At 37.8% G+C, this 25758-nt stretch overlaps 1 protein-coding gene across 1 annotated transcript in view; it reads right to left on the bottom strand.

Annotated features, from left to right (window-relative positions):
* LOC112396666 (transmembrane protein 117) overlaps positions 1-25156 on the bottom strand; it is a 317352-nt gene extending 292196 nt beyond the window's left edge. The window contains exon 1 of the mRNA XM_024740450.1: positions 24880-25156. Coding sequence (XP_024596218.1) covers positions 24880-25156 — 277 coding nt within the window. The remainder of the gene's footprint in view (positions 1-24879) is intronic.
* Positions 25157-25758: the final 602 nt, after the last annotated feature.

Below are 25758 nucleotides of genomic sequence, written 5' to 3'. Positions count from 1 at the left end.
GAAACAATAAAAAGATGTAGTCACACACACTGCCTAAGATATAGTTTAAAGAACCTGAGTGAAAGGATTTTCACAACTTTCTCTGTGTTCAAACAAATTTTAAAAGTATATACACATATAAAGTGTGATTATATGTATATATGTGTGCGTGTGTTTTGCTTTTTGGTTTTACAAATACAAAATTATACCAGGCACATTACTCTGGAACTTGTACTTCTCCCTTAGCGTCATGGACATCACCATGGGTCAATAGACATAGAAAATTTTAATGGCTACATAATACTATGTAGCATGGATGGTCCACATTTTATTCAGCCTTTTTCTTATTTGTGGTCATTCACATTGATTCCAGCTATTTGCTGCTACAAGTCCCATAAATATTTACACTTACGTTTACATAAAACCACTTTTATTTCTATAGGATAGATTCTCCCAATTAATGGGTCAAAGATTATAGCTGCTTTTTAATAAACAGATATTTCTTCAAGTTGAAAAATCAAAGTTCATAGGACAAATTGGCAATAATCACGGGCCCAGCCGCTCTGCATCATGTGGGATCTTCCCGGACCGGGGCACAAACCTGTGCCCCCTGCATCAGCAGGCGGATTCTCAACCACTGCGCCACTAGGGAAGCCCAAAAAATTTGCATATTTTTAACTCACAAATTCCGATTCTAGGAAAGAAATAATTGAGCAAAGGAGCATAGATTTTTTTCAAAATGCATGTACATGAATATTATTTGAAACTTTATGAAAGAGGAAAATGGGAAATACCCCAAAATTTAAGGAAACTATTGAATTATGTTGGACACACCCAATGGAACACTAAGCATACACTAAAATTGAGTGTATACTATGCATTAAAATTTTTGAAAATATATATTTCTTGACAAGGATAGATGTTTATTAAAATACTGCTCAATAAGAAAGAAAAGAATTGAATTTCACTTTTGTAAAATAATTTCAAAGAGAGGGATACTGAGGAAAAAGATATGCCAAAAATAGTTATTTCTCTAGGGTAAGATTAAGTATAATTTTTCACTTCATATTTTTGTTTGTCTAACATCTATTCAAAAAATAGTTATTGTGTATCTATATATCAGGCATTATGCTAAGCACAGTGTTGATAAAAGCAGTAACTTAATGAAAATTACTGTGTGTCTGTGAAAGCAGAAAGAGAACAGACGCACTCAGAGAGGGTAAAGAGAGAGTCTTTAGGAGGTGGAGAGGGCAGGTCAAAGGTTCAAAAAAACACTTGAAATTGTACAATTTAATCTATTACCATGGCCAATGAGGGTTACTGAGCAAGTAAGCAGTAGAATATTAACACTCAGATCTTAAGATTCCAACATTCTCACCGATAGAATATAACCAGAAATAATGTGTGCTACTTCCAAGCAGAGGTAGTTAGAAGCAAGTATGCCTTGTCCATCCTCTTGTCCTCCGTCTGGCAGCTGGATATTAATGAGAGGGGTGCCCTTGAAAACCACATCTTGAAGACCAGCCTAAGTTCCTGAATGACCCTAGAGATGACAGAACACCACCGAAGGAAACTGAGTGGAGAGCCCACACCTGGCTGAGGCTAGCCATGGCAAAGAAGAGGTGGAACACCTAGGGTAGGAGCCAACAGATGAACCAGTCAAGACCCAGAGAGCCCAATCAGCCAGGGATTACCACCACACCTGAACAATCTAAGAGAAACCAAATCAGGAGTTTTATCAGCTGCCAATCTTTACCATAAATGCCAGTAAGACAAACAAGAGCCAGAATAAAAGGGACAAAGCCATGGAGACAGGATGAGCCATTGGACACCATGCAGATCATGAAAGGCACACTCTTCTACCATACCTCAAGATGACATTTTGGAGAGGAAATCTGAAATAATGAGTAATTTACCCAAAGGGAGTAAGTCAATCAAAACTACCCCAGCAAGGTATTGGTGTTTGAACAGACTAAAATTTTAAGCTGTTCAAATTATTCCACATGAGTACATTTACCAAATGGAACTAAAGGCAGAGGCTCCAGCTACACAGTGGATTGGGCCTGTGGACCCATATCATTCTGAAAAAGTAATACATAATAGGAAAGAGAAAAGGGTGAGATATAAAGACAAGGCAAAATGGCCTCACATTTTTTCCCTTGCTCGTTGGTCGCCAAACTCAATAACGGTGTGATAATTTGTCACTCTTCCTTTCAACAATAAATAAAGCAGCCCAACATGTTTTTGTTCTAGGTTCTGTCCCAAATTAGATTTTTTGAATTTTAAGCAGATAGAGGCTCAATCCAGCCAAAGTCATAGTCAGGGAAAAAAGGAAATAAAGAGATTGAGAAATGAATTTATGAAAGAAACTCCATTAGACATGATCTTGCATGACTTTTAGAATGGAAATGAGAAACATAGAAGCCAAATTGAATTGCTTGAGCTACTGAAGCATAAAGCAGTAACGTATCTCAGAAGCTCAGATGTGGAAGGGAGGTCCAAGAGGGAGGGGATATAGGTATGCATATAGCTGATTCACTTCACTGTACAGCAGAAACTAACACAACATTGTAAAGAAATTTTAATCCAATTAAAAAAAAAAAAAAAAACTCAGTCACATCTGGTCCAGGGGTCTGAGCACCCAGGACTATGGATAGTAGGAGACATGCAGCTACTGGACCTCCTGTAAAACTCAGTTTAGGCTTAGCCCTTTCTGCTTATCCTTTTGACCTACCAGACTCTGACTCTGTTTATACACACCTCATTACCACACCACACACACACACATATATACACGCACATACATATATCCCCACACACACACACATACACACATCGTTCCCCATCGTTCTTTTCAACCCTTTGTCCTGGGTTTTAGCAAATCTTAATGATACAAAGAAACTATTTGTATTTCACTTTTTAAAAATGCATCATTTATAAAATACTTCGGGGTAACTTGTATCTATTAAATGATTGAGGCTAACTTGTATTTCACAGAGGAGAATTAATACAGTCTGTATTAACCAGTTCAGTTCCCTTGGGGATCTCCTATTACTTGAGAAACTAGGAGAGAAAACTTATTAAATATCAAATGTTATTTACTAGAGAGAAAACGTAATTCCCACCTGCACCCCCAGAGGGTTTTAGGCTACCCTGGCTTTATTCCATCCCACAAGATCCAATTTGGTATCACCATTACCCTTCCAGAAATTAGAGGTTTGGGTGTGTATTTAGATGGTGATGAAGCCAGTACATTAGATAGTAGCTCAAATTAACTCAACTGATATGTACGGCGTGTTATATGAGTGCCAAGTACTAACAAAGGACTTTAACTGAAGAACAAGCCAAATTAAAAAGAACACTAAGAATGCAGGATCAACTATCCAAGAACCTGTTTAGATTAAAACAAAAAGAGGGAATAGAAATTGGGGAAAACAGACAGACTAGATGACGCTATCTTCCAGGATTTAATACTGCTTATACATCTTTTTGAAGCTCTCACCCCGAAAAGAAGAGACAAATTGAAGTTCCATAATACCTTCCTATTTATTGTGATAGAAAAGCAGAATTTTCTCTTCTTTGCACTATTTTCATTCCCTCCTATAAAGTTATGAAGTAAGAAAGTTTAGTTCTACTAGTCCAAAGAAAAAAAACACCAACAATTACAAAGTGGGAGAAATTAGGATAGGAAAAGAAGAGTAAAATAAAGAAATGAAAAGAAGGAAGTCAAAATAGATTAGAGGACAGTGAGTGAAGATATATATGGATTTTTCAGTTCAGATTAATAGTAAGCTATTACAAAATAACAATTATAACTCGGGGGCTGTAACGATAAATAAGTAAAAGATGAGTGAAAGAATAAAAAGAAATAAAAAAGGAAACAAGTATATGCAGATAACTTTAAGCTAGAGTAAAAAGAATGCAAGAAACAAAATAGCAAAAACTCAAGTACTGATGTTTGGAAAAGGCAAGAGACAAACTCTCAGAATGAAACAGGAAATGACAACAAAAGGTAAGAAATAAAAGCTAACAAAAAAAGATACAGTAAAAATGGGTAGAAACAGTAAAGAAAGAAAAAAACTTCAAAATATTAAAATGAAAGTGAGCCACTTATTTCTTTTTTAATGAGATAAAATTAACAAAAATGTTTTCCTGCTTCAGTATAAGTCGCAGATTTTGATTAATATCCATGACAAGCAAATACAATAGCAAATTCAATCTTTTTATTACAGTTGATACAAAAAGTAACTGATACATTAGAGCTTCATCAGAGCTGTGAACATGTGAATGTGCTGGATGAACTTGATTCATTTATATCATACATTAGAGTTAAAAGGTTTCAGATATATGTAAATATACTCTCATATACTAAAGGTTTTGATTAAAGTAGATTCTTAAACAGATAATTAACTTTGTAAATAATTCCTGTGCTGCACAGCACTTGTTAAATGAGCCATCTTATACTGTACTAAACTTTTTTAAAAGAAAGAAAAGTCAGATTTTCATTCCTTTTCAAACTGAGGGATAACACTCTAAGAATTTAAATCTATAAAGCATTATCATTCCATAAAAATGGATAAAATGGAAGCAGTTTTCTATCATAAACTGTTGTTGCTATTTTAACTATCACCGCATCTAATGACTCTTTCTCTATTTGCAACATCTTCCAGTCTTTCTTAAAGCACTCATTTCTACTGAGCACCCACTTCTTAAAATTTTGTTTCCCATGGCATCTTTGAAGAATTCCCCTCTGGTCTTCCTCCATCCTCTTTGACTACTGCCCCTACATTTCAGACTCTGACTTTATAATATTCTATTTCAATATATTTTCCATTGCAGTAAAATACCTCATTTGTATCATCATTTTTCTTTCTCTCTTTGCCAGAAAAGAATCACAAGAAGAAAAGTAGGCTATAATCTATGGATATTATAGAAATTGCATAATGCTTGTAAGGGTATTAAGAATTCAAAGATGGCTAAATTTTACTTCATGACATTATTTCTTTGCACCACGGAGCAAGTCATATACGACTTGACGGTAGAGTGGGGAGGCACATTATTATCTTAAATGCCATTATTTAAAGATGGAAAGATTCAAAATTACCTTTGCCAACAAATCACACTCAACCTCTTCAAGTAGGTCATATAATGATTTGTAATTTTTCATTCTTGAGTAAGCTAGTTCTCTGGTAACACTTAAACACGCACACAGGGACTTCCCTGGTGGTCCAGTGGTAAAGAATCCTCCTTCCAATGCAGGGGACATGGGTTCGACCCCTGGTTGTAGATCCCTGGAACTAAGATCCCACATGCCACAGGGCAACTAAGCCCATGTGCCACAACTACTGAGCCCACGGGCCTCAACTAGAGAGCCCATGTGCTGCGAACTACAGAGCCCACATGCTCTGGAGCTTGGGCACCACAACTAGAGAGAGAAAACCCACACGCCACAGCTAGAGAGAAGCCCACGTACCTCAACAAAAAGATCCCGCATGCCACGACAAAGATCCTGCATGCCACAACGAAGACCCAACACAGCCAAAATAAATAAATAAATAAATGAACAAATGAATGAATAAATAAATATAAATATTAAAGAAAGTCAGGATCATTGTTAAAAAAAAAAACATTTAAAACACACATACGGGGCTTCCCTGGTGGCGCAGTGGTTGAGAATCCACCTGCCGATGCAGGGGACACAGGTTCGTGCCCAGGTCCGGGAAGATCCCACATGCTGGCCCGTGAGCCATGGCCGCTGAGCCTGCGCGTCCCGAGCCTGTGCTCCGCAATGGGAGAGGCCACAACAGTGAGAGGCCCACGTACCGCAAAAAAAACACAAAAAACAAACACACACACACAAGGTAGATAATCAGAAATTCTCAACTAAAAGTTAGCAAATTAGATGCCTAAAATAAAGTATCTTGCAAAAAAAAATTTCCTGCTTCTTAATACCTGCTGTGTCACTGCATTCTACATTGGCCAAATAGATACAATGCCTTAGTCATAGGTTTTCTACAATTTTTTCATTTATTTTTAGAATAGTATCTGTGCTCATAATCATGGTCTGTGCCTGTACTGTTTCCAAGCCAATCCTTGATTACTACAGGATATAAGTCAAAAATGGAAAATGATGAGCCTGCGGTTTGTATACGTGGCAGGTGGTTCTGAAGATAGGGGACTTTGAAAAGCCTTACTCACAACTCACCCCATGAAACAGCAGAGACTACTGCATTCATTTACATCAATAGCCCTTGAGCAACTACCATTTATGATTTAGCACAATTACATATTTAATAATTAACAAATATGTTGTCTAAGGAATGAAGTAATTAAGATAGGACCCAGAAAGCTTATCAACTGCTAGCATGTTTTTTTCTATCAGAACAATATCTGGATGAACTGTTGAAGACCCAGTAAGGCCTCATATTGTGTTCCAAACACAGGAAAAAAAGATCTCTCATAAATGCTGAGAAAAATACCTCCAATTAATCTTTTATGAAACATTAACTTCTTGTTGGCATTCATCAATTACAAAATCAAATCAATAAGGCAATCCACTCTCAAGTGATGCAAAATTGCTCTGTAATAGCAATTGTATTAAATGCTAGTCATTGTTGTGCAGCCAAACTAGACATTTTATTCAGAGTTAATTCCTAGTCATAAAAGCACGATACCAGTGAGGATGAAGCTGCAAAGAGGAGGTTGCTTCTTTGCATCATCTATCATAATAGACACCTGCCTTCATTCATTCATCTATTCATGCAATTCATAAAATGCTTATTAAACCCCTACAACATGCAATATGAAAAGGGTTTATACAAAGACAAATCAGGGGGCAATATTTGGAATAAATTGTAATGAAGAGATAAGATTTGACATGTAGAGATGCAAGGGAACAGACGGCATGAATTTGAAAGGCAGAAAATGATGAGGCAAGAACAGGGAACAGAAAGCAACACAACTAGGCCTCATATTCCGGATTTTAACAATTGCATTCTACTCTGCATGCAGAAAGAAAATGAGAATACAACACCAATTGATTGATCACCACTTCAGAGTACACATTTGAAAGCACGTTCCAGTTTGCCCACAAATTTCTGACATCTGTGGGCAGAAAACAGCCAGAAGCATTCAGTTCTGTTAAGTATATAGCATATATTGTAGGAGGTAATCATTCCTGAAATCTTTCTTCATCTCTCCATGTCCTTACCACCGTAAACATCCGACAAATACGTTATCATTTCTAAAGTGCTTAGAACAATGCCAGGCACGTAACTATTATACAAGCATTAAATAAATTAAACGAATGAATCCTTGATTCTCTCTTTTGCTTAGAGGATAACACCTATAAGTCCTCAAGGCCACAAGAAATGGAGTCATTTAAGCCAGGAAATTTCTTTGTGGATAGATTTTTGATAATGAATTCAATTTATTATATACATATAAAGCTATCCAGATTATTTCTTCTTATGTCAGTTTTGTTAAACTATGTCTATCAAGAAATTTATTTCTCTTGTGGGGTTTGAGGGAATTTATTGGCATAAATTAATTGGCATTCCCTACACTTTTGATCTGTTTAGAATCTGCAGTGACACCCCCTCTTTAATTCTTGGTATTGGTAATTTGTTTTCTATCTTTGCTTCTTGGTCAATCTTAGTATAATTTCTAGTCTTATTAATTTTTTCAAAATAATCAACCTTTGGCTTTGTGAATTTTCTCCATTGTTTGTCCTTTTTCTCTTTCCTTTCTGCTCTTACCTTCATTATTTTTTCTCCTTTCTACTTACTTTTGGTTCAATTTGCTTTTCTTCTCCTAACCTCTGAAGATGGAAACTTAGAGCAATGATTTAAAACCTTTCTTCTTTTCTAATACAAGCATTTAAATATAAATTTACCTCTAAGCATTGCTTTTGTTACATCCCATAAATTTTGATGTTATATCTTCATCATCATTCAGTTAGAAATATTTGCTAATTTCTCTTGTAAATTCTTCCTTGACCATAGGTATTTAGAATTGTGTTTTTAAATTTCCAAATATTTGGGGATTTCCTCTCTGTGTGTATATGTGTTCTGTGTTGTGTGTATTTGTTTTTTATTTCTAATTTAATTCCTCTGTGATCAGAAAACATACTCTGTATGAGTAACTTCTGAAATTCACTTAGACTTGTTGTATGTTCCATAGTAAGTAAATTAAATAAATATATAAATCCTTGATTCTCCCTTTTGCTTAGAGAAGAATAAACCTTGGGGAATATTCCATTCCACTTGAAAAGAATGTGTATTATGATGTGTTCTGTTTGATATTAGTTTTAAAGTAACCTATATTTTTATTAATTTTTCTGTCTAATTTAATTCTATCAATTACTAAAAGGAAAACAGTAAAATTATACAACAATGTTTATGGATTTGATTTTCCTCTCTTTAATTCTATCAGTTTTACTTTCAGATGTTTTGAACCTCTGTAATCAGGTACATATATATTTATGACTGCTATATATTCTGGATGAATTGAGCCATTCATCATTTTGATATGTCTACCTTGGTTACTTTGTCTGACATTAACATATCCACACCAGTTGTCTTATACTGTTTATGTGATATATTCATTTTCCATCCTGTCAACTTCAATTGCTCTGTCTTCGTAAAGTTTATGTCTTACAAACAGTAAGCATATGCTTGGATCAAGCTTTTTAAATTCAGTCTGACAATCTCTGCCTCTTAATTGTAATGTTTAGGTTTTTTGCATACAATCTAATTATAGATATGTTTGGGTTTAGGTCTACCACTCTGCTGTTTGATTTATCCTTATCCCATCTGTATACTGCTACTCTGCTACTTCTTTCCTGTCTTCTTTTGGCATAATCAAAATTTTTTTAGTTAATTTTAATTTCCTTCCTATTAGATTTCTGATCTATCCTCTTTGTATTATTTTTCAGTGATTGTTCTAAAGATTGCAACATGACTCCTTAACTTATCATAGTTTAAGATTAACATTGTGCCAATTCATAAAAATGAGAATTTTGCCACAGTGTAATTCCGTTTACCTCCATCCTTTGTGTTATTATTGTCATATATTTTATATCATCATATTTTATAAAGCTCCACAATACAATATTATAAATTTTCCTTTATACATCCAGTTGTCTTTTAAAGAAATTAAGAAAAGGAAAAAATAGTCTTCTAACTTATCCCCATATTTATGATTTCTATTTGCAACAAGAAGTTAGCCATCATTCATACCATTATTCCCCTATATAAAATGTGACTTTATTCTCTAGCTTCTTTCAACATTATCATTTTATCTTTGATTTTCAGCAGTTTGATTATGAAATTGTTAGTGGTCTTCTTCGTATTATCCTACTTGCCTAAGAACAATATATAAACACTACTTTAAAGTCTTTGTCTGCTAATTGACTTCTGTGTAATCTAGGTGTCTGTTTCTATTAACTACTTTTTCTTTGGACTATGGGTCAAATTGTCCAGGGGTGTTTTTTTTTGTTTTCTTTTTGCAAATATAATCAATTTTTATTTTATGCTGGACATTATGAATGATACATTGTAGAGACTCTGCATTCTGTTATCTTCCTCTAAAGAGTGTTGATTTCTTGTTCTATCATGCACTTAAATTATTGGCTAATCACCTGGAAGTTGTGTAGGCTTGATTTTATACTTGGTTAGGTTGGATCTGTGCTGGTTTCCTCCTGAGGCCTGGGGCAAATCGCATAGCCCTAGGATATAGCTTTTACTTCTAAGGGACAGCCCTTCTGGAGGTTCAATGGAAAGCCCAAGGTGTTTACCAATCCTTCTAACTTAGTTTGAGTCAAACTCCAAACTGTCTCTCCTGTGGTAGACAGCCAGTAAAATCTCTGTTCAGCTCCTTCAACCTTCTAGCTAGTGCTTTTGTTGGGATTCCTGAAGATTCCACCAAGAATGTACAGCCCAGGGCCAGTCAAGAATTCAAGCAGAGTTTATACATAAAATTTGGAGCACTCTACTCTATGGATATGACCTTTCCAGGATTTCCCTCATTACTTTCCAACTGCTCCATCAGCCCTGAACTGCATATTCTGAGTCCTCAAATCAAAAGAGCTGTGGCTTTCTACTGGAGTTCTAGCTGTTACCATGCTTAATGGGCTGGGAAGTACCTTCAGGGTTAAAGCTATATGGATCTCACAAGTATGGCACCCTTTTAACAAGATTGAATCCCCTCCTGTTTCTGCCTTATTTTGGTCATTCTCCAATGCCTTAAAATAGTAGTACTGGGGGAGGAGGAAGGAAAAAAAGTTAGAATTTCTATCTGCAGGAAGGTTAGTCTGATATAAGCTACTTCATATTACTAGAACTGGAATCCCAAACATACCCAACATGTATTGAATAATGAATATAGATAGGCATTTCAAACTCAATGTGTCCAAAACAGAAACTTGATTTTTCATACCTAAATCTTTTATTCCCCCAATCTCTCTATTGAATAGCAACACAATCCACCCAGTTGCTCAAACACACACACACACACACACACACACACACACACACACACACACACACACACAATCCATCCTTAAATCTTACGTGTATCACCCACACCCAATCCATCATCAGATCCTATAGGATCAACCTCCAAAATGCATCCTAATTCCATCCACTTCTCCCCATCTCCATATTACCATCCTGAATCAAACCATCATACTCTTTGATAAGGACCAATACAGCAATCTCCCAACTACCAGTTAGAAGTTAGTCTCCCTGTTTTCACTATTTCCCCCATACAGCCATTGTTTTCAGAGCAACCCAAATAATTACTATAAAAATCAGATCATGTCATTTCTCTGCTCAAAGCCCTATGATAGCTTAGTCTTAAAATGAGACAACATTTCTTGACCATGACCTGCCAACTCCTACAACATTAGCTCTTACCTACTTCTTCTTCCTCCTCCCTCTCTAGTCTCCATGAACATCCTTGATGTTTCTCAATCATACCAAAAAGGTTTTCTTGATTTTTGATTTGCTCTTCCTTCAATTTTCAGTGCACTTCTTCCAGATTTTCCCACAGCTAGCTCTCTCTCATCATTCAAGTCTTAGTTCCAATCTAACCTCCTCACCCTATTTAGAGGAGCCTGTATACCGTACTCCAGGCACTTTCGGCCACAGTTCCCTGTCTTGTTTTCTTTATAGAATATAGCATTATTTGAAGTTATCTCTTTTTAAAATTGTGTTTATTTTTAACTTACTATATCAGTCAGGATAAGCCAGGTTATGCCACGACAACAAACAACTCCAAAATCTCAATGACTTTAAAGTACAAAAGTTTATTCCTTTCTCCTACTACACGTCCATTAAGGGTCAGCTAAGAGCTCTACTCCACACTGCCTTCACTCTGGGTCTCAGGTCAATAGAGCAACAACCATCTGGAGCATTGCTGGTTGCTGAGGAAAAGAGGAAACAAGACCGGAGGGTCTTGCATGTGCAATCAAATGCTCTAGCTCAGAAGTGCTACACACCACCCCTGCTCACAACTAACCAATCAGAATTAATTACAAGACCACAAAGTACAATCCCACCATGTTCCAGAGATGTGTGAGACAGAAATATTTGATGAACTGCATGAATGACCACTATTGTTTATATATCCCCACCAGAGCATACAACATATGAGAAAAAGAATCCTGAGTGTCTTCTTGTTTTTATTATTATTCACTGTTGTATCCCCAGTGCCTGGAATTGGGTCTCCCATAAAACAGGCACTCTAGAAATACCTCTTGAATGAATCTCTTTCATTAATCCTTCTTGTATATCTAGGGCTAGAAAATCTAGACTTGCTCAAAGTATTTTGTCTGAAAATCTTCCTCCACCCACTGTTGATAGTTTTCTGAGAAAGAGTAAGAATACTCTTCTTTCATTTTCAATTTGATCTGCCATCTAAAATTCAGCTGTTAAATAAATTCTCTGTCCTGGTTTAAACAAGGATTGTCAAGTGCTTGTGTTTCCAAAATTTAATAAAGGGGACAGTCTAGCAATCTATTTAGGCTCTAAATAGAAGCAGGAAAGCAACCTAGAAATAAATGAATAGGGTCATTTTTCCTGGGGCTAAACTAACAGACTCATGGCTGGGGTTATAATGGGGGAAAAACCTAGGAAGGTCTGTGAACCTCCATCTCTACAACACCCCACCCCCTTATATGGACAGAACATCTATTCATCCCTAGAGAAAGAAAAGATGCTTAAAACTCTATGGGGGAAATGTGAGAGTCAGGACAGACAATTGGGGCTGCCGCCAGGAACGTCTTCCCCACCTCCACTGCTGAAAATACCACTACAGAGTGAATACTGCTAGCGGCAGGGATGGGAACAGGCACAGAGTAGAGTGCCTTTAAAATTCGTTAAAATCACTTAAAAACTCACCCACCATTAAAAAAGCAGCTTTCTTCCCTTCTATATCCCACTAGAGTGAGGGAGGTGAGGTGAGAACCCCCATAAAAGAGCCATAATGGGGAGTTCAGAAGAGTAAAGAAATTGCCAGAATAAAAATCACTGATTGTGCACTATTCCAGAGTAAACCAAGAAGCAGGGCTCAAGGGCTTCACTAAAACGCCAGTTTTAAATACAGTATATCTATCTTAGAAACTACATTCTTAAAGTCACGCTGATGTGTTTGTTCATTGGTGTTGCCCTTTTTGCACTTAAGGGAAAAGGACTGTTTACAATGAGATGGCTGTGATCTTGCCAGCACAACCCCACTTCCATTTTCTTTTCTGCTCACTCTGCTCAGCCACTGGCCTCTTTGCTGTTCATCAAACACTCAAAATACACGAGTGCCTTGGGGCTTGCCCTGCTCTCTTCTGTAGTTTCCCCCCCAAAAAAAGCGACTCGGATTGCTCCTTCATCTCCTTCAGGCCTTTGCTCAAATGTCATTTTTTCAGAGAGGGAATTCCAGCAACTTCCCAGACCCCTCCCTAGAGTTTTCCTGCTTTATTGTCATGACAGAATGTATTGCCCTCTGACATAACATGTGATGACATATTTGTTTATTGTCCATCTTTTCCCACTAAAACATAAGCTCCATCAGGGTAGGGACTTTGTATTGTTCAATGCTGGATCCCCAGGGCCTAGAAAATGCTCAGTAAATATTTACTGAATGAACAAAATAAAGCCCTATATAATCAAGGTTCCTATACTTTGCAAGTGAATTGAGACAAATCAAAGAGCATGATTCAAAGGAGTGGACAAGGGCAAACAGACACTAAGCTTCAAAACAGAAATTCAGTGCCATTAGTGTCTTCACAGCTTTATTTATATCTGTGAGCATAAATCTGCATTTTCCTAAAGTGTCTTCTAGTGTTACAAGTAACCAGAATAATACATTCATTTCTTTCCGCAAACTTAGAAAAGAAGGTAGGATGATCTAATGATAATTTAAGTTCCAATCTTAGAAATGGATTGATATATCTTATGTTTGGTAAATGATGGGCATGGACTCAGGAAACTGCAGTACTTGAAATCAAGATCTTATTTTTATCAATAAAAGGAGAAGAATAGTGAGTATGCCTGAACTTCCTTCACACCCTCTCTTCCTTCCCTGCTACCCCATCCTCATTGCCTCTGCTAAATCGAGCCTTGATCACCTGAGGTCAGGTGCACCCCAGCCACGGAAGCACACCTCCTGCCTCAAGGTCAACTCATCCTGCGTTCATCTTCCTACAACAGTACCTTGATCTTGTCATCCTGTGGTCAAAGCTTTAGATTTTCTTCTTTGATTTCACATATTTTAGGGTTTGGGTTTTTTCCCACAAGATTGTACTACTTTTGTAATTTAAAATTTGAAAGGGACAGACACGCTCCATGGCTTGCTATTGTTTCCAGAATAAATTTTAAGCTGCTGAACCTGAAACTCAATACTCTCCACAATTTGCCTTGCAGCTTCCCTTTCCCGCCTCAAATCTGCTGATGCAGATTCACACTATACCCCAGAACTATTTGTCCTTTTCCTCCCCGCAACTCTGTGCTTGCCATTTCTCCAGCTTAGAATGCCCTCCTTCTCTATCCAACAGAATCCTACTGGGAGCGCAAGGCAAGGCTCAGATTCAGACTCAAGAACTGTTGTAGAAACAGTGGTCAGATACACAGTACTTGGGAGATGGTGAGCTCACCGTTATTAGAGGTGCTCAAATACTGGCTGAAAATATAGCAAGGATGCTCTCACCAACTCCATTCACACTGAGATGCTATGGTTCCCATGAATTCCTGCTCCTATTAAGGAGACTTATTGAACCACTTCTATTGGGAGTGACCTCTTGCCCCTTCAGAATAGACTGCCCATCCTGCTTACATGGCAATTATCATATGCTGGCATTGCAGTTATAGTACAGCTGTATTTTCATGTATGTGTCTAATCTCTTAGCTCACTGCAACCTCCTGAAAGACAGTGTCTCACGGCACCTAGCACTGTCCCTTGCAAATGAGAGGTACTTGATGTTTGTCAGTGATGATGCTGAAAAATGGTACAGTTCAAACAGGAATCAATTGGGAAGGACATAAAAGAAAGAGGGAGATAGGTCATGAAGCAGCAAGGAACTGTTTTATATTCTCTCATGAGATGGTCAGTCAGGTACAGTCACAAGAGGAAACACAAAGAGAGACAAAGGAAAATATTTATTATACTCACAGATCCTAGAGAGACATGCCACAGGGAGGCCACACAGGGTCAGAGGCTTGGAGGGCCAAGGGAGCAATCTCAATCAGCCAGGCGGGGTGCAAGAAAGTAAGGACCCGCAGGCCAGTACCTTTACAGGGGGTCAGGGCCACATAATCAAAAGGTGTGACGGATTTGACTGGTGTGTTTGAATGTCACTAGGTCACAGTCAGCGGAGGGCAAGAAGGGGAACTTGTGGCAAAGGCCAGTCTCCTCACACTGGTGCACCTGGTCACCTGGGTCAGGTGCTCACAGCCTGTTCATAGGGATGTGGAAGCAGCAGGAAAATATGGAGTTTAAAATTTACAGTACAAACGTTAACTTCCCCGGGGTTCCTGGAAGGTAAGTTCAAACTCGCTCTCCCAGGTTTCCGTGTGTACACACTCACCTAACTCTTAGAGGGTCTATCCATTTCGATAGGCGTGTCCTCAAGGACACACAAAGAATCATCACGAGCACAGACAAGCTTAGGGAAATCCTGAAGCGTGATCACATTCCTATGGAATCCAGGGAAGAAGTAAAGTCCAGCACAGGCTGTGAGATTACTGATGGCTGCCAGGGCAGAGAGCACCATGCTGAGATCTTCTGGGTCAGCACCAATGACAGGCTCTGTCCGGGAACTGTACAACTTCTCGTGGGGTCAACTGAATGACTTTCTCTGTCCAAAACAGAGGGCTGGTCAGGCAGGAGGTGGTGCCAGAAAAGATCCCTGCACGCAGGCAAAGTGGAGCGAAGCCGTGGGGAGTGGCCTTGCACAACCCAGTCCTGAGGCTCACCGGCTGCCTGCTCCCCATCTGGGATGCCTGAAACGGCACCTGTCTGGGAACCAGGAGGCTTCAGTTTATGTTCCAATTTTACTGCTGGCTATTGTTGTGACCTTGGAGCCAGGCAAATCAACCCTGTACATTTCTATTTAGCCATCACTAATAAGTCTGAGTCACAGCCACAATAAAAATACAAATCAAAAACAACAGAACTGCTTCGACTACCACTGATACTCAGAATCAAATATGCAGCTTCAAGTCCACCACCAGAAAGCAACTAGACTTTGTCTTTGGCAAGGCTGTGCACCCCGTATTCCAGCCTGACCGCCTGTGCTCCCCCAGGTCTTCTAATGGCCTTTTTTCTCCCTTCTATCTGGAATCCTGCACAGCAACACAGCTACCACGTCAGAATGTTCTCCTGCGTTCTCCCATATACTAACACTCACCCTTCGAAATAGATCTCCCGATGATGCCGACTGTTAACGTCCTTGTTAGTTCATCACCCTCCCAAGTAGCGCAGACTTCAAGCCAGTGAAAATACCTTCAAGAAATGATTCTAGGTATGAGCATTAATAAAAGAGAAAAGAAAACAAACCACGGAAAACTTTTGTCAGTGTCCTTTCAAATCACACTCCTCTCCCACCCAGGACTATTTACCCTATAATTTGAAAAACAAACAAAACTTCTATTAATGTGGTTTTAAATGAACAAGTGATCAAGCACTCTTTGCTTCCAATTTTACTATGTATTGTTTAACCAGCTGGCTAGTTCCACCCTGGCAAGTTATATTTCACTCAACAGTGAAGCGGTTTCTCTTAGCACCGTGTGTGAGGGTCTAGTTGTGGCAATTCCATTTGATAGCTGCTTTCGTAAGAAATTTCTGCCATTACCCCCCATAGGTGGGAAATGAGAAGAGGAAGTGGAGGCCAGGATTGGACCTGGAAAGGAAAGAATACCTTGGGCCCTGAATTACTCATCTCTACCAAGTACAGTAAAACGTACCGAGAAAGGTACTTGGTTAATAATTGCTTAATTAACAATGCTCTAACCTGAGTTAGTTTTATTAAGTCCTCGAAGTATCTTTTTACAGCGTTTGTATCCTCTGTCCTATGGGAACTAGAGCAGCCAGACAATCCCAGCACACTGGAAGCTGCAGCTGGTGGCACTTTAGTGTTAATGGATGCGCAGCTGACTGCACTGCAAACTAATGAAGGCACCTAATAAACAGGTATGGGAGGAAGCGGCTGTACAGCTGGGGTTTCCAGCTTCACCTTCCTTTTCTACTCAATGAGAGAGAACATTAAAGTAACAGGATAAGTTTTTTGTAAAGGGCTACCAAGTTCAGTAACTATTAGACATCAAATTCCCCTTTGAAGAGGGGTGTTCCTTGGGGATTATTTTAATGCTAAATTATCATTTTCCCAGCTTACCTTTCCTAACCTCTCATATCAAAAACCTTGCTTTTTTTCTCCCATGTTAAAGGCCACTCCAAGCAATGGTATAACATTTTCTCTAACATGAATTCTGTGGTCACTCTGAGCTCAAAATTATTTTACTCCACAAAAGGAAATTATGTGTTGACAATTCAAGCGTGTAGAAAAATGAAGATTCTGGCACTGTGTATACATTGGTTGAGAATGAAGATGGTAATAAACATTTAAATAATATCTATCATGAGTATCAAACACTGTATCTTGAGAAGACAAAGCTTAAAACTGTAGATATTCTATCTAAGTATAATTTGACCACATATATAGCATTTGTTCAAGTAATTCCTGCAAAAGGAAGTACTTATCATCTTGAGAATGCAATACTTAAAATAATCAGTTGTTGACAATCACCCTGAGTAATAATAAATATACTATTTTTAATGTATTATAAACTATCAGGATAGTTACTATCAACTTTCAGAGTCATTTACACTACTCGGGTATTCAGATCTTAAATTAACACAAAAGAGGTCAGATCATACCCACATCATTGCATTAAAATAATAGTTTTTCCTTCCTAAATATCTGACGAAATCTGTTTCTTCATGTGTTGATCTTCCTGTATCCCCAAGACTATCTTACCCACACTTTCTGGAACGTCTGAAACTTTTCTATTCTGAAATGATAAAATCACATGTGTAGCTCAAACACAAAGAAAAAAAATTCAAACTAGACTTAAAGCTAAGACAATAGAAAACAAACAAGCATTTACCTTTATTAAATCCATTAAATGACAAAACATTGTTGAGTTACTTGGTATTTTATGGGCAACAGCTTTTTGTTTAAATAAAATGAAAGAAAAAAACCCTAGAATTTGTTTCCTCAGATTTCTAGATGTATTGAGAGTGCTTTATTTAGAATTTCCTGTTTAAAACTAAAACAGACATAGGTACACAGAAAATAGCAAACTCTTTAATATTTTGCATAATATAAACACAAGAAAAAAACCTTCAACATGTATTTTTCTTTTGTAGATGTCTAGTTATCAGTCAAACCATAATTTTTTAAAAATCACAGCCTTCTAAAAAAGAATTGTGATTTCTATGCAGGTGGATATCTTGGGGGGACCAAAGATTTATATGAAATGTTGCTTATAGTCAAGTACAGGTCCATTATCCAATTATTGTAATTCTGAAATCCGAAAGACTCTATATTTGTAACTGATGTGTTGGTAAGACCTGACCAAACCTGAATTCATTTAGCAGCAAGACCTAACCTGAACTGATTTGAGGCTGTTTATAGCTTTTACACCGCTTCATGTGAATACATATACATATACATATACACATATACACATACACATACGTATACATTCAGCTACAGATATATCGATGTGTTTGATGATGGAGTATTTCCTCAGTCCCATAGGGCAAGCTACTAAATGTGAGCACATGCACTGACGTCTGAAACATGTCTGGTCTCGAGGTTTGGATAAGAAATGGTGGGCTTGGATTAAGGTACATAAATCCATACTGTGCTGTACTGAGTACTATTCAAGGTAAATGGGCCATTGCCTATGTTCTCATTACCTCAACCCATTATTTACTGAACTCATTATCTTCTCTAACTGGTTTCTCCTAATGAGTCTTTCTTTTTTTAAGAAGATAATCACTCCCTTAGTCATTCATCCCAATATTCCTAGTCACCCATAATTTCACCTTTACTCTCACCTCCTCACATCTCATCAGCTGTTGAAGCTTCACAAGGTTCTGAGAATCCCCACCCTGATGCCCACTGTACCACCCCTATTCCAGATTGGCCTGAACTATCTCAAGCCTGCATGACTGCACAAGGCTCCGAAAATACTTTCCTACTCTTTTCTACTCCCTTAACCTCTCCCTCTCCAATTCCCTCTAGATTCTGCTTCAAGATTAATCCTGCCATCATCTCCCATCTCGTTCAAATACTTTCCTTGATCCAAATACTGCAGCAGAAGGGAGAAAGACCAAAGTACAAGACTGGCATAAAAAGACAAAGAATTCAGACTCAGCCTACCTTGCTATTGCAACTCCTGCTCTTTCCTAACACAAACCTTTCACTCCAGTCAAAATGAGCATGACCTCCTCAGTTTTCCCCCACTCTAAAAAAAATCTAAACTGTTCTCCTCTCCTTTGCTCACACCATCTACCTCATGACCTAAAGTTTGTAATGAATTCTTTGCATCATATTTGACTATTTTAATCCCACTCATGCTTCAGACTCCCTTACATCCCACATTGGCAGCAAAGTTTTCTTTCCCCTTCCTGGCCCACCGTGACCTCCCTTCTTGAATTCCCACAACTCTCACAGTCTGTACATTTGATACTTGATGTGCATTTCCTTGTATTGTCAGAGTAATTAATTTTTCATGCATATGCATCTTATCTCTTTAACCAGATTTTAAATTCCTTGAGAGCAGAGACCACGTCTGGTATTTTATAAATGAACAAATGAATACTCTACTATAGCTTACAATAAAAAGGCAACACTGGCAAAGATAACATGTAAAAGACAAAGGAATATTAATTTATTTATTCATTCAAATTTATCAAATAATACTACATTCCGGGCATTGTTTTAGGCACTGAGGATTAAATGATAAGCAACACAGCACAATCTCTGCCCTTGTGCGGCTTATGGTATGGCTAAGACATGAAACATTAATGAAATAATTAGGCAAATAACTATATACATGAATATATACGTTTCCAAAAAGGAACTATGCAATATTAACAGGTCCAGCATCATTACTATACACTATACCTGTCAGAGCAGTCTGAGTCGGCCTGCCCTTCATCCATGTAAAAAAGAAAAGTGCAACTAATAGAGGCTTTCTGCACGTTAGAAAACAAAAAGAAATGAAGGAATACAAATAGCAAGAGCAGTCTGTTTGAGAAATACATTTGTCATAATCTTGATGTTCTAATATCCATCCCTAGATAAAGCTATTCAATCAGAAGGCATTATTTAGACTCTGATCACTTTGCCCTCCATAGAATTACTTTCAGTGAATACAATATCACAAATTTCTTTTATGCTTAAAAGTTATACTCTAAACTTTTATGAAAGTTTGCTTTAAAACACAAGAATACGAAATTCATTTCTGCACTTGCCACCTCACCATGCAGTGTGTCTTATACCAAAAAAAAAAAAAAAAAAAAATCCTTACCAGAGTTTAGGGCAAGAAATTCTAGAATTTAGTGCAAAGAAAAATTCCCCCATGAAACTTGCAATTTTCATCATTTCTGATATCCAAAGATATGTAATGTATCACATTTCCCCTTTTGACCAGCCTCCAAGGAAGCTCGAAACCAACACGGTAGCAAAACTCATGAAATCAAAACATATTTGATTCTGTGGTACTCATTTACTATTCCTACTGTATTAAACATAAATGTTTTTGTAAGTCATTTCAATTCTTTTTTTGGAATAAAAATGATTTCTTCAATAAGCTCAAAAAATTAAGTTCCCCTTTCTATGTAAGCCTTATCAGCATAATAATTTTAGATTTCTCTATTCATGGATATCCCAAATGTATAATCCTCCAAAAGGGTAGGATGCATTATTTGAACACACACTTATTTTTTTAAACAATGGAATCATCCAAAAAAATTGAAAAGAGAGGCACTGGAAAAGTATAAACTGATATTCCAATGGAATCTAATTTTCATAAATCCTGATATAATACTTACCTCAACAAGATTCAGTGTTAAACCTAAAGAAATTTTTAAAAAATGTATTAATTCTCATTTCACATGTGCTCTTAAATTATATTCTGCATTTGGGAAATTTGTGACCAGCCTGAAGTCTTACAAGTTTAGTGCTACTATGTAGGAAAACCAACTCTCTCATTTTATTCCAATCATACAGCACAGGTGAGAGGGGAATAGTTTTAAATGCATTTAATCGTTTCTGTCTCTGATAGAGAGGCGTGGACATATATACACTACTAAACGTAAGGTAGATAGCTAGTGGGAAGCAGCCGCACAACACAGGGAGATCAGCTCGGTGCTTTGTGACCGCCTGGAAGGGTGGGATAGGGAGGGTGGCAGGGAGGGAGACGCAAGAGGGAAGAGATATAGGAACATATGTATATGTATAACTGATTCACTTTGTTATAAAGCAGGAACTAACACACCATTGTAAAGCAATTATACCCCAATAAAGATGTTTAAAAAAAAAAAAAAAAGCAATTTCCAATTTGCAAGAGTCAGCATTTTTATTCGGGACAAATCCCACTACAAATTATAAATCATGAGAGGGTTTCATGTTGTTAACTAAATAGCCACAGCATTGTAATATTCATGTCTCATAAAAAATAAAATTTATAACCAATGAACTGGATTAAATCAAGTGACCACAGAATCATTCACTCTTCCTCACGCATGCTTTAAAACGGCAATATTGTGTTGTCTTTTTGGAATCTACAAAGAAGAGACTTTCCATAATAAAATAAGTGAGGGAAGACTCAAGTTAATGAAATGAAAGCAGTAGTGGCACTCTATTTAATATTTTTATTTGGCATTTCATTGGAGAATTACCAAAAAAAAAAAGAAACTGTTTAGTTGATCACACAAAATGATTCTGATTATTTTGTAAACCATTCCAATTTCTGTAACAAAAATTTCCGTACTTGTAATGAACAATCCCACTCCTCTCAACATACATACACCATCATCACCATTACCACCACCTACCACAAACTTGCACCTACAAATTGTTAAAGGTTTAAATAAGGCCTTTAAAAAAAGTGAATTATGGGGCTTCCCTGGTGGCACAGTGGTTGAGAGTCCGCCTGCCGATGCAGGGGACACTGGTTCGTGCCCCAGTCCGGGTCCCAAAAAAAAAAAAAAAAAAAAAAAAAGTAAGCCATGACTAAATGTGATTTTAGTATAAGAGATAGGACGGCAATAGAATAACTTAATGAAATGCAGTAATTACAAAACCAAATGATCTGCCCTTATTATTATCATTACCTCCACCATATGATTTTCATTCAGTCTTTTATAATATAGGCTGATAACTTTTCTCCAAACTGTATATTTTGGTCTAAGCTTGCCTTAGCTTTCTACCCTGAGCAAGTTTATGGAATGGATTACAGATGCATCCAGCCATTGCTTGTAATGGATATCTATTGTTTTGCCTGCTCAGCACCCTTCGTCCACTTTTGAAAACTGGCCATCTCTCGCTTACCCCCTCCCCTTGACCTCTTCTATCCATGATTACTATAAACAACACCATGCTTGTTCAATGTTCAGTGGATGGCCCAGCTCACACCCAGTTCCCCGTTATCCTCTGTGTCAATGACCCCCAACTCTCCACTTAACTTTAGCACCCACTCTCTAAAGAACACACCCTAGTTGGGAATCACCACTAAAGAATGCCTATACTTCTGTTCCAACATGCCATCTAACCACACCCATCAATCCGTTCCCTCCTCTTACTCCCGTTTCACCTGTTCCATTTCATCCAAATCTTCAGGCCCTTGCCCACTCCTCTGAAACCACTGTTTTCCTCATCTCCTTTCCACACCCAGCCAGAACCCCCTACTAATCAAATCAATACCTCTTTTACTAGAACTCTCCATTGATTTTCCATCCTTTGTTTCCAGTACAGCAAGCCTGAGTATTCCCTGACCAGGTGAATCACTCAAATTCTGTTCCAGGTGACTGAGCTCTCACAGAGAAAGCTGCTCAAATATTCAGATTGGTATCATTCAAATTTATAGTGACTAACCACCTCAGCCTTCGGTGATCATCAGTAACCCTTTCATTTGTCCTAGTCAGTTCACATCTATATTCCCTAGAGTAGCTCTTCCGGAGTTGGACCACTTTCTTAAGCCCCTTGCTCATCAATCCCTCCATCTTTATCTTTAGCCCTTCCTTCCTCGTAGTGAAATAGAAATCACCAGGTGGGAGCACACTCACCTCTCTACTCCTCCAACTCAAATGTACCTACTAGAGTACCAACCTTGATCTCACTCATGACTATTTCTGAGGAACTGGGGTGTCTCCTCCTGTCCTCTCTAAGGCCACTGTTTGTGGCCTGTGTCCTAAGTCACAGACCAAAGCAACCTTCAGAGATGCTGTCTTCCTTCTATATCTTTACCTGCACTTCAGTCTAGCTTCTTCCCCATGACAAGCAGATCAATTAATCTCACTCCTCAAATAAAATCACCATCATCAAAAATAACAAGAGGGGCTACCCTGGTGGTGCAGTGGTTGAGAGTCCGCCTGCCGATGCAGGGAACACGGGTTCGTGCCCCGGTCCGGGAGGATCCCACATGCCACGGAGAGGCTGGGCCCGTGAGCCATGGCCGCTGAGCCTGCACGTCCGGAGCCTGTGCTCCGCAACGGGAGAGGCCACAACAGTGAGAGGCCCACGTACCGCAAAAAATAAAAATAAAAAAATAACAAGTAAAACAAAATCTCCCCTTAGCCTTTTTTCCATGTATAGCTACTTCCCATTTCCTTCTTCCATTTCCTCATCAAATTTCTTGAAACTACATATTTTATAATATAAAATATGTACATTTTATATGTTTATGCAATAGAAACAGATGGCAACAGTTTGAGGAGTAGAGATTGAGAAGAATATATATATAATGTTATGTGTATGTATGCATATATATTTGTTGTTTATTCCCGAAACCATTGCCATCTGTTTCTCACCAAACTTCTAGACTGAAAATACCCACACTAGGTCACCTATGATCTTATAATTGCTAAATTCAAAGTTTCACTGCTAAGTTCTCTCCCTAATTGACCCAGTAGCATTTAAAACTTTCTTTCTCCCCGTAGCATTTATCACCTCTTTGCATTTTATGCATTTAGTTGTTTAGAACCTTCCTCCCTCCTGCAGGATGTGTTTATGAGGGCAGATGCCCTGCTTTTTTGATTCGATGTCTAGAACAGTGCCTGGCATAATAAGTAACCAATGAATTTGTTGAATAAATTGCACCCACCTCCTGGCCAAAATCGACTGGGCCAGAGGTAGGAACCACACCCAACCTGGGTCAACTTCGTTTAAATCTAAGAGTTTAAACTTGGGACCAAGAGTCAAGCCAGTCTGTCTAAGTGAATATAAACTGATCTTCAGTGTGAAAGGAGAATAAAGCAGGTATGAGAGAGAAGTCGAGACAAAAACATCCTGGTAGAATTCAAGCCCCTGGTTCCATTATCCCATTTATCAAAACAAATTCTACTCTTGGTCTCTGTGAAATATCCCAATACCCGTATAGTAAGTTACCTTTTAAACTTAAACAAATTTAGTCTCTTTTTCTGTTGCTTACTACCAAGAGATTCCTTACTATAATACTGTTCTGTGGTTGATCAGGCTCAAAATAAACATTCTAAAGCCAGTGTTCAAAAACAAAAAAAAAACAAAAAAAAAAAAAAAAGGAAAGAGAGAAGAGAGGGGAAAAAAGTTAAGAGTTTAAACATTTAAAACCCAGTTTTCAAAAAAAAAAAAAAAAAAAAAAAAAAAAAAAAAGGAAAGAGAGAAGTGAAGGGAAAAAAGTTAAGAGTTCCTGCTCTAATTCCCTGAATGAACAATATGTGTAACTATATGGGCAATGGTTAACTTGCTTTAATGAGAATGTGGTGTGATATGGAAGCATTCTCTTTATGATTTACAAACCTTTTATGATATCATACTTAGGTACTACTTATGGGAAAAGAGCTATTTACATGTCTTCTTTAAATAAGATTACACATACAATCATTTTAGATGTAACACCATTTTATAAAATTAAGTTTAGAACTAATTTTACCTCATGCTAGTATTCCTAAGGCCATAGAAAAGTACACCATTAAACACAGAACAGTTGAAGAACCAGAGCTACAACAGCACATAACTAATTAAGGCTGGAAGGCAAACTGAAATGCATTCTAAACTGGCATTTAGAAATAACAAAGCTCTATCTTGGTATAGAGTATAGAATTAAATAATTATCTGCACTACATTTCATGAGTACTTACCAAACAAACGCTGATGGAACAGAAATTTGCCAGCTATTAGTCCTATGAGAATGGCAAGTAGCCATAGAAGCACCTTCAAAAGCCTCCAGCCAACTTCTCTAGGGTATTTATTTGTTACAAATGAAAAACAGTTTCCAACAACAATAACGTTGGCTTCTGTTTGGCTATGAGAAACTGGGTCCTCCGCAAATATTAAGAAGTTAAAGAAGATCACCAAGTAAGCCACAATCAACCGAGACCAGGGATGCTGGAAATAATAACGGAAGTCTTTACCCATCCTTCAAAACTTCAGTTCCGTAGTTTACCTGCATAAGAAAAGATACACAGGGTTAGAGCAGAAAAACAAGTAGTCTCTGTCTTCCTGTTATCTGTTCAGATTTATAACAGCTCAATAGACAGGTATTTGGAAAAGACCTATTCCTATTTATGGCACCAAGACAAGCCTGAGATCGAGGATTGTCCCTTCCCCATCATCTCATCATACCTCTGATCTATGGGGATTTAGGAAAGAAGGAGAGTATTGGAAAGAGTAGGGGGAGAGGGAGGGACATGAGAGGGCAGATCATGGTCCAAAATTGGGATGATGACTGAAATCATAGGTAAAAATCATCTCAGGAGGCAATATACAGCAAAAAAAAAAATAATGCAACACTCTTCCTCTTTTAGATTATCATTTTTATGTTACAATCATAATACATATCATTTAAAAATTAAAGCAATGTAGAGGTAAACTGAGGACATTAATATAAACATCCTCCTGGGCTTCCCTGGTGGCACAATGGTTAAGAATCCACCTGCCAATTCTGGAGACACGGGTTTGAGCCCTGGTCCAGGAAGAACCCATGTGCCATGGAGCAACTAAGCCCTGAGCCCTAGAGC

Source organism: Neophocaena asiaeorientalis, unplaced genomic scaffold (genome assembly GCF_003031525.2).
Source record: "Neophocaena asiaeorientalis asiaeorientalis breed wild unplaced genomic scaffold, Neophocaena_asiaeorientalis_V1.1 scaffold340, whole genome shotgun sequence".
Taxonomy (NCBI): domain Eukaryota; kingdom Metazoa; phylum Chordata; class Mammalia; order Artiodactyla; family Phocoenidae; genus Neophocaena; species Neophocaena asiaeorientalis.
This window is presented reverse-complemented; position numbering and strand designations above follow the sequence as displayed.